Raw genomic sequence first — 10,259 nt, forward strand, 5'->3', positions numbered from 1 at the left:
TCTTTACGTGCCAAGACCACTTTCTGATTATGAGGCACGCCGTAGTGGAGGACTCAGGAAATTTCGACCACCTGGGGTTCTTTAACGTGCACCTAAATCTAAGTACACGGGTGTTTTCGCATTTCGCCCCCATCGAAATGCGGCCGCCGTGGCCGGGATTCGATCCCGCGACCTCGTGCTCAGTAGCCTAACACCATAGTCACTGAGCAACCACGGCGGGTATTTGTTAGCCGATGAAAAGGGGTCACCGGAGAAACGATAAATAAGAACACGTGTCAATATTGTCACTTGGAGTGACGTATGAAGAACACAGTAGCCATACTGTGAAAGACGAAACTAACTTTTATTGGGTGAACTTGTGCCCTCAAAAACAGGCTACACTCAAAGAACGGCGACAGCGGCGAACACAGTCGGCGATCGTCGAAAATATGATCAGCGTATCAAGCGCGTCGGCTTTTATACAGCAGTCGTCGAATGTTCCAGAGTAATCGCTGGGACCCGCATGCCTTCCACAAAGTTCTGCGCCATTCGCGTCGCGCATACATGCAAGCGGATTACACAAGGTTCGGGGACAACAGACAGCGGATAGAAGCATCGATAACATTCTAGAAACTTCCGAAACATATAGAAGCGTCCTGCGCTGAGCGATAACATTTCGTGGACGGTAAAAGCGCTCACCCGTAAAAGATAAACGAGTTCACGTGTTAATATGCCCAAAAAAGCTGCCTATCTATACTGTCCACCAAATGTCTTCGTCTTGTTTCGCTCGTTTTAGGCTTACTGGTCGTGCAAGTGGTTGGTGGCCCGCTCTGCCAGTTCGCGCGTATGCCCCCAGCAGCACGGTAGCGCGCAGTGTCGACCTATCTTAAGCAGGCATACTTCCAAGATTTAAATTCGTCTACTCCTCGCCGCACACACCATCATCTGGGCCACCCTGGTTTGTATTTCCCGACAATATGCTATGAGGTGAAGTGGAAGCGCGAACCAAATAATTGCAATGGCGAGCCTGAGATTCATAGTCAAAATACATCGATTAAAATTTCCGTCGAGAAAGTAGTTATGCTTCTCAATTATATCTATTTTTCTGCTTAATTTTTCATGTAATACCATAGTGAGTTACCGCCGTCGAAACAGGCAAAAATAACACTTGTGCCAAATTCAGGCACAGACCCTGTGCGGGGCCCAGACAAAACATAAGATCGCAGATGATGTGTTTTAGGGACAGTTCTATGAAAATAATTCCAGGTTTTCTTCTGTAACCATCTTTTTAGAAATATTTCCCAAACGCTATGAGTTACCCATTTTTTACTTCAGTGTTAAAGTTAAGGTATTTTGAGAAACTGATTTCTAATGAAAGAACAGGCAACGCAACAGCGCAAAGCTTAAAATGTCAATTTTTCGCAGATTTTGTTTCGCACCTGGTTTTCCACAGTTTCGTGTAGTCGAAGCGGCCCTACATGCCAAAAGTTTCTTCCGCTCGAAATATATGAGAAAATTACTGTGCAACTAAGCCTTATATACGTGAAATGTTTTCCAATTTTTTGAGAGAAATGAATATTGGTCGAGTGCCACAGTTGTTACAGCTGCCGTGGAATGACCCTACATGTGATATGTGGTTTATTGGTAACATTATGATGCAGCAAATGAAAACAATTGACCTGATTCACCTTAACAACACTATATCTGCTAAATAACAACATCGAGGAGAAACTTTTTGCCTACCATAATAATGGTGTATGTACCGCAAAGCTCTCTTTCGAAGAATTTTAATTTTTCTCATAGCTGCAGTGGTCGTTTCCCAAACAATGAGTTATCTTGCAATGATAAATGGCATAATAGGTATGTAGCTTAATGACTTGCGTACGAGATTGGCTACATAGCAGTCCCAACGTTTTTCCGTCAGCTTCAGTAAATTTCGGCATGGGCATGTGCTACGATAGGTCTTAGTGGAACCAAACGCCTGGATATGTAATACGGGTAATGTCATAGTTCTTACATTCGTGTAGAGAAAACGAATGGTATACCATTATAATCAATGGGCCTTTCCCGTTTTTGTAAAATGACGTAAATACAAATTTTTCAGTATTATAATTTCTAAGACAAATTAGAAATGAAGGTTCTGTTTAGATAAATGAGGCGGAATATATTGTATTGGCGTAAGGGCTGCTAATTAGCCCCTTATATGCCGTGACAAACTTCGAGGAACCTTTTAGAAGTGCAGAATTTCTTTAGACCTGAATATTGCCTGGTCAATGTCTTTCTAAAATACACAATACTGGGAATCCCTGTTCCATTTTTACTCGTCTCGTTGAAAAAAATAGCAAGTGTAATGGTGCATTATTTGTTTGTGAGAACTACAACAAACTACACATACAATCATGCGAAAAAAATTGGGGAACGTTTACGACGAGCAAACTCTTCATCAGCGTCAGAGGAGGTTCGCTGTGATAAAGGGTTACCATATGAGAGGAAGTTAAAATGGTTGTTAAGTATTTATTTGCCACATCTTCTGCTTCCATTATAAAGGTTATTGTCTGCAAGAAATACGTTTGCGCCGCCAGCATACATAATAACGTCTGGAGAACGTGATTAGTGTTGGCAATATGTGTGAAAAACCTAATGGTATCTTAAGTTCAATCCCGGGCCATATTCTGGAGACGTTCTTTTCGTCTTCTATTCCTTTCGGCAGACGCCACAGTGCCGGCCTTATCTAAGGCATCGCCGGGACAGTGAGTATGATAAGAAGAAAATAATTGCGAAGAATGGCGACGCGAGGCCCTGTAATCAATCAGGAGTGTTCTTGACGGAGGAGGATGGTATGCACCTTCACTCTGCTGAGGTTAGTGCATCAGAGTCGGTATTTAGCTCCAAGTAGCTGCCTCTAAATAATCTGCATGTAAAATATGACAATTTCCTAAGCGTAAAGTGTTTACGGCATTCCATATTTGATGGCAAGAAGCAACAAATAAGGCAGCAGTTGGTGAAAACGACAGTTTTGACCCCGAGAAAGATGGTTACGTTGATATGAGCCAGAAGCAATAAATATGTGAGCAAAAACTTTATTAACATAGATAGTTACAAAGTAAGTTTCCTATTGGGTTTCTTGCTCGATGAGCAAAGCCGCTGCGGCAACACTTGCCTTACCGTTGGTCTTGTTTTGCCCGAAAACTTGCCAAGTTAGAAAGTATAATGCTTGGGGTGTGGTGAATTTAGCTTTAGCGGTCATTGCCTTCACGCAAATGCTGCGTCTGATAACTTTCTTCTATATCACGCGACATCTCTCCAGCCTATGCATTGAGAAGCCCGAGAAAACAACTTTCGTCTGTTACATTAATGAACAGTTGGGCATTGGGCAAGATGCCATGTAAAATACTTGAGCAATGTTGTTGTGCAACGCACATGTTATTACATTGCTCAGTTGCATCATTAAGAGTGACCAGTAGACCTGCATGCTCTTAAGCGTTGGCCGGCCTGTGATGTAGTCATCAGGAGTGGCTTCTGGCGGTGAAACCGTAAAGAATGTCTGTAAGTAAGTCCTTTAATCTTCACGTGCGCAGGGTTCGCGGGGGCGTCACCAACCTGCGCGTGGTGGATACGTCGGCCATCCCGGAGATGATCACTGGCCACTTGAACGCGCCGGTCATCATGATGGCTGAAAAAGCGGCCGACATGATCCTCGAGGACAACGGGAACGTGGTTCCGGACTCCCCGAGGCTCAACTACCGCGTCCGAGGACCCTCCCCTAAAGGATCGCAACAAGGAGCCCACTCGGCTGCTCCGGCGTCGACTCTCTTGCAGGCCGCGTCGTGGCCGCTGCTCAGGGCCCTGGTGCCGGTCTTGCTCGCGTGCTTGGCAGTTTCGTGACGCTCCGCATCGGTGCTGTTGGCGTTGTAGCTAGGAAATATTATGGCGCGAATATTGCCTAATGTCTTTGTCCGAAGATATGATGGCCATGCTTTAGCTCTCTCTCTCTCTAAGCCACATTTCAAAACCGTGAATATGCCTCGCCAAGTGCGTAGGTAACGATGCCATTTTTTTTCTGCACTAGAGTAGTGCATAAACTTTGGGGGGTTTCGTGGGGCTACAGTCAGCTTGCTGGAGCGTGAAAACAATAATAATAATTTGAATTGTACTCATCAGCACAATTGGGGCCTGTGAAAAACATTTTATTAAAAATACTTATACCACTGTACTGAAAGTTGGCTAACACAAAAAAAAAAACACTAAACCAGAGACAAGCGCTTGTTCCTTTGGTTTCTGTAGGCTCTCATTCTAGTTTGCTATTGATTAATGAAAGTTTGGCGGGAAGAGCAATACCACACTGAATCGAAAGTTGCTCTAATGCACGAGTGCTTCAAGCAGTGTGCCCTCAGACTAATATGGTAGTTGGCATTCGATAGTTGTGCAGATAATCACCTAAAACCACTCTAAAGATCGCAAAGCACATGGTTCAATAGCAATTTTCATGCATACCTACATCGTCTTGCATCATCATTAAAAGCATAATTCATAAACGTCCTCCATTTTGAGCATATTCTGAGTTAGGTTAGTGACGCTTTTCTTTTTTAGGAAGTCGATTGCCTCACCAGTAAGTATGCAGTAATGCCAATGTTGTTGCATAAGGCAAAGCGGGTGCATGGTAAGACAGTTCAGTTTACGCTGACAGTGAATAACCGTTTTTTTTTTTCTCTTCATGTTGGGTAACTCAAGTCCCAGACAGGAAATGAGTGGAATAATGATGTCGACAAGGTTCGGTGTATGCCGAGTCCAATTAAAAAAACGCCCCTCTCTAACCGAAGTGCCAAATTTTCGTAAGTTTGCTACCAGTATGAATCGAAGGCACATCCTGTACACTGTAAGGGGGTTTCGCTAGTGAAATTGTACTGACTGCGGGCTCGAAAGGACTATGAGTGGCATCGGCATTATGATGGTAGGAGTACGAGTTCCTTTCATCGCCGATGAATGTACCCGCAATATCAAACAACTTCTTAACGCTGCCACCAGTGGTAGCATTATGTTAGTTTCATAGTCAAAATTGTTCCTAGTATGTCAAGCACCTTAAACAATTTAAGGTTAACAGCAATGTACACATTACCATTTTCGCGAAATCAAGCACTAAGCATCTCCTGCAGAGCTTTTGAATCTATTCTTAGAAGATATATGCCAACAAGACATGCACTTGACATGAATACCGATTGTGTTTATGTCTTAGAAGTTATAAATACATGGAAAATAATTGTTGGGACAGGGCTAATGGCTGTATTCCCATGTTACAATAACGTGTGCACCAGATCTCAAGGTCTTTGGCATGTGACGACTTACGCATACTGTCGCTTAGATTCCTCGGTGAAAAATGACTTGAATGACTGCTGCCGAATTGTTTAGATGTTGGAAGCATGAAACGATATGCGAGGATTTATGAGCCGATACACAGGAGAAACTATGCTCAAACGCACACAGCGTTGCGTTGTGTGTTTGTTATGTTTGTTTTTACCTTTTCGCAAATGTAAAGCGTGTTAAATTGTATTAATAAAGTGGCCATTTTCATTGTTAAATTTTAGCGCCATGGTAGTTCTTTTTTTCTACGTGGCAGCCACATTGACACAATTACAAATTTTTCCATAGCTCAGGAGCGGGTGATTTGAATCGCTCTGTAGGTACGCGGACTCTTAAAGCGCAATTTTCTTATAAACTAAGTCTTTTCATGGCACAAAACAAGCGCCCGGAGGCTTCTGGAATGGTATTTTAACGGCCCACATTGACTTAATATTTGACTTTAGTGCCCCTTTAAATGACAACGTTAGGGAGCACTCAAATAATTCAAATAAAATTCATGGTGTGCTTCTTGGCATGCTTTGCAAGGCCTGATAATGTGAACTGTGGTTTTAGCGTGTTTAGATCTTGAGTAGTGCATGAGCTCATGGAGGCATATTTTATTAGAGCGATCCTGCATGTGCTAACAACACGTTAGAGACATTATATTCCACAGAGGTGCACGTTTGAGGCAAGCTTGTAGCATTAGTTAATAACCTAGCACTGCCACCATATCCGCATCTTGCATGTACAGATCTGCGCGATCCAGTCAACAGAACACGCCAACAGCGCATACAACAACACTTGGGATAAAATACCTCGGATCAACGCTACGCGGTCAACATAACAGCAAAGCGCATGAAACAAGAACTTATGATGAAAGTGCGTTAAAGATATGATGACAGGATCAAATTCTCTTTATATAACAATGAAACAGAACGATGACTGATGCATTATTCCTTTAGTTTTGCTATCCGGTGGGCTTCCACAATTTCTCTCGCTGTTTCCTTTCTATGCCTAAACAATATGTCGGTGCTTCTAAGACAGGGTGAGCAAGCATGTTCTTGACAATGCATCACCAAATGCGTACCAGGGCGATCTTTCAGACTATACAAATGTTCCCTTAGTCTCGTGTTAATGCATCCCGCAGTCTGCCCTACGTACACATGACCACACGTCATAGGAATTTGGCCCACAACGTTCTTCGCGCAATCCAAAAATTGGTTCTTATGCGGATGTTTAATAATACATTCTTTCTTTGCATCATCCTTACTTTCGAACTTACTTTTTTACTCTAGAACACACACTACCTATTTTGTTTCTAGCCGAAAACACCACTTTTACTTCGTGACTCCCAGTCACCTTTTTAACTCTGTGTGGAAGGCCGTGCACATACGGAATCACTGAAACCTTGGAAGCTAAATCTTTCTGCCTTTGATTCTTTGTACATAGTTCTTTACCCTGTTTAAGTTTTTTCGTTATTCTAGCACATGACGCCAGCATCACAGCGAGTGGGTACCCAGCCTTTCTCACCGATCAACTCGCTCAAGAAATGCAATGTTTACAGTATGGTAACATGACTTCAACAACGCTGACCGGAAACATGAAATGACTATACCATTCTTCACAAGCCTGGAATGGTTTGAGGCATAGTTGATGAGCGGTTTTCCAGCTCGGGGCGAGAATGACCAATACACATGTTTCGGTAGAAATTCTAACTTGACATCAACAAACTGCAGCTTATTATCTAGCGGTACTTCCGAAGTAAATGTCAAGCCCTTTCCCAGAGAGTTAAAGGCATTTATTACCCTATTCCTGAAAGCATCCTTGTCTACATGACATCAAAATCAAGTAATCATCTACAGAAATGTATACCTTATCACTACAACTTCTAAATCTTTTGCCAGCTCTCCGTCTATGCTTCCCAGAAAAATGCTACTAAGGATGGGAGCTACCTTTGACTAGATGCACACACCCCTTGCCTGTATATCTGTTTCATCACCGAATTCTACGTGTATATTCACTAAATAAAAATGCAGTTCAAGAAAGGATTCAACAGCCATCTCGCACGTGTTGCGGAATGACACTTCGTCATTTTCATTTGTTATGCAATCACTAACACTGCACATTAGGGGCCCATGCGGCAAGGAATAGTAGAGATCTTGAACATCTATTCTGAATCCCTAGCTGCACCATGTACTATCTGATGCCAGAAAATTCACAAGGCCTTCTGAGTTTTTCAATAAGTACAGATCCTGTACTTCTAAGGAATTCAACATATTCTGCAGGAACCCCGCGACCAGAACCTGCCAAAATCCTTGCTCGGACACAATTGGCTTAAACGGAATTCCTTGCTTGTGTGTTTTTGCTGTAAAAGATATATCCAATATCATAACTTTTGAGTTCTTTGCATGTCACGCGAGCTTTTCTTGGTTACATTCTCTCAATAGCTCCATCGCCTTCTTTTTTACGTTTTCTACATTCCCATCACATTTCCTAAAGCACTTGTTCACCGCTAGGATAGCCTTTTCTAAATAACAATCATTTGGTACAACAAACAGAAAGCCTTTCTTGTCGGCTTGAACCACATGCAGATTGTTCTCTACCAAATACTTAGCAGTCCTATCAACATTACGTCTGGATCTATCACTTACAGAAGCTTTGGCCACCTTGTCCGCACATTGCACCACACATCGTTCTTTTTCTTTCTCTGGCAATGCCTCTAGTGCTAACCTGTCGACGATGCCGATGCTTGGCTCCACGCAGAACTTTGGCCCCAACTTGAGTACCTCTCGATGCCGTTCTTCCACTGTTGCGCTTCTAGTATTAGAAGGCGTCCCTCTCGCACTTTCGTTTTGTACTTCTTCAGCAATCTCCGACGCACATCGTTACACATAGCCTCAGTCATAATATTTGCCTGTCGGCAGCAGTCACGAAAAGCCTTTACATTGAAAAGACCATCGGAAGCAGACGAACGGGCCACCTTTAGACATTCCTTGAAATGTCCAACCTGACTCCGGCTCTCTGATCTCAAGATCTTGATTATTCTTCTCCCGTGTCCTGCATTAAAGCAGAAAGCTGGGTGTAGCAAGCATGTGACGCCCCCTCAGGCAAAATGTTCGTTTGCCGCCAGGCTCGGTAGCCTGCTAAGCTCGGCAGGCAACCTTGGTCACCGCACTGCAATAAACACCGACGAGCACGGCTGCTCGGTGGTCAGTCATCATTCAGCACCACCACGCTGCGGAGCGTCCGTCTAACGGAGGGTGCCGCGAGCCCTCCCTTGTTCACGAACCCGGGTGGATCGTGACACTGGCGACGAGGATGCGATACTCGTGACACTGGCGACGAGTAGCCACGGATCGTCCCATGCCACCGCGAGCGGCGAAACACCGCCCCCCGTTGCTGCCACCACGCCGCTGTACGGAAGGCTCGAGCCGTTCGAGGGAGATGGGTCCAGCTTGCAAATTTACGAGGAGCAAGTCCACGTGTTCTTCCGGGCAAACGACACACCCGAGGCCAAACAGCGGGACATTTTTCTGGCCAGCTGCGGGACCCGCGTCTTCAGCCTCTTGCTCGACCTTCTCAAACCAGCCACGCCGCACGTTAAGACGCTGGGTGAGCTGCTCGCCATACTGCGCTCGCATTTTAACCCAGCACCGTCCACACTAATGGAATATTTCCGCTTCAATAACCGGAGCCGCCGGGAAGGAGAGACCCTCGGGCAGTTTGTTGCTGCGCTACGAGGGTTAGCGAGTGCCTCCGTTTTCGGGGACCAGCTGGACTCGCTGATCCGGGACCGTTTCGTCTGCGGCATCAACAACCTCGCCATGCAGAAGCGATTCCTGGAGTTTCCCGACCCTTCGCTGGACGACGCCGTCAAGGCAGCGCTGCAATGGAAGCTGCCGCCAAGGATGCCGGCGAGATTTCCCGTGCGACTGGCTCACCGTCGGCGGAAGCGGCGGTCAACGAGTTGGCGACAAAGGGCAGTACCTGCGGTCCCTGCGGTGGTGCCGACTCCCCCTCACAGTGCCAGTTCTCTCAAGCACAATGCTTTACATGCGCGAAAACTGGGTACCTGGCACATGTATGCCGAAGGGGGAGGACAAACAGCAGCAGCAGTCTGATTGAAGCCCAGGTACCACACAAGCCCGCGGCCAGGGTGGCCGTCGCAAGGGTACGCGGCGGAGGCGTGCGGCAGCAAGCTCAAGTTCTTCCACAGCCAGGCTCCACGCCGTGGCCGAGAACCCGCCGATTTTCGACATGTGGCACACAGGCTTTGTAGCGTCGCTGCCGACGTACATGCTGACCGTCGAAATCTGCGGGCACCCCATTTCCATGTAGCTGGACACAAGGGCCAGCGTGTCAGTAATGGCTGGGAAACTCTTCAAGCGTACTTTTCCCCGGCGTGTCCGTCGAGGCTTCGAGCGTGATTCCGCGCAGCTACTCCGGGCAACTCTCCCAGGTCCAGGGTCAGGCACAGGTCAGCGTTCACTTTGGCGACAGGGAGGCAACTATTCCCCATTACTTAACGAAGGGGTCGTCGCCGACGCTGCTGGGCCGAAACTGGATTCATGCACTGGGCGTGTGTCTGCCAGAGTACCAGGCAGCCAGCGTGCATGTGGTGAAAGACGTTCCCAGCCTTCTGACCGAGCTCACGTCCCCCTTCCAGCCAGGGGTGGCGCAATTGCTGGCACAACAGCTGGTATCTATGTACCTGAGGGAGCCCGGCCACGTTTTTTCAAGCCTCGCCCACTGCCGTTTGCCCTGAAGGACGGCGTCACCCAGGAGCTGCAGCGGTTACAGCGAGAGGGCATCCTGGTACCTGTCCAGACATCTGAATGGGCCACTCCCATCATACCAGTCCTCAAGCGAGACGGCAGTGTCAGGATCTGCGGCGATTTCAAGGTTACCATCAACCCTGTCGTTACCGTCCAGAAGTACCCGCT

The 10,259-nt window shown here is 46.2% G+C and overlaps 1 protein-coding gene across 1 annotated transcript in view; it reads left to right on the forward strand.

Moving 5' to 3' along the window:
* LOC126536494 (glucose dehydrogenase [FAD, quinone]-like) overlaps positions 1 to 5,555 on the forward strand; it is a 187,661-nt gene extending 182,106 nt beyond the window's left edge. The window contains exon 11 of the mRNA XM_050183489.3: positions 3,558 to 5,555. Coding sequence (XP_050039446.2) covers positions 3,558 to 3,864 — 307 coding nt within the window. The 3' untranslated portion in view covers positions 3,865 to 5,555. The remainder of the gene's footprint in view (positions 1 to 3,557) is intronic.
* Positions 5,556 to 10,259: the final 4,704 nt, after the last annotated feature.

Source organism: Dermacentor andersoni, chromosome 3 (genome assembly GCF_023375885.2).
Source record: "Dermacentor andersoni chromosome 3, qqDerAnde1_hic_scaffold, whole genome shotgun sequence".
NCBI classification, from domain to species: Eukaryota; Metazoa; Arthropoda; class Arachnida; order Ixodida; family Ixodidae; genus Dermacentor; species Dermacentor andersoni.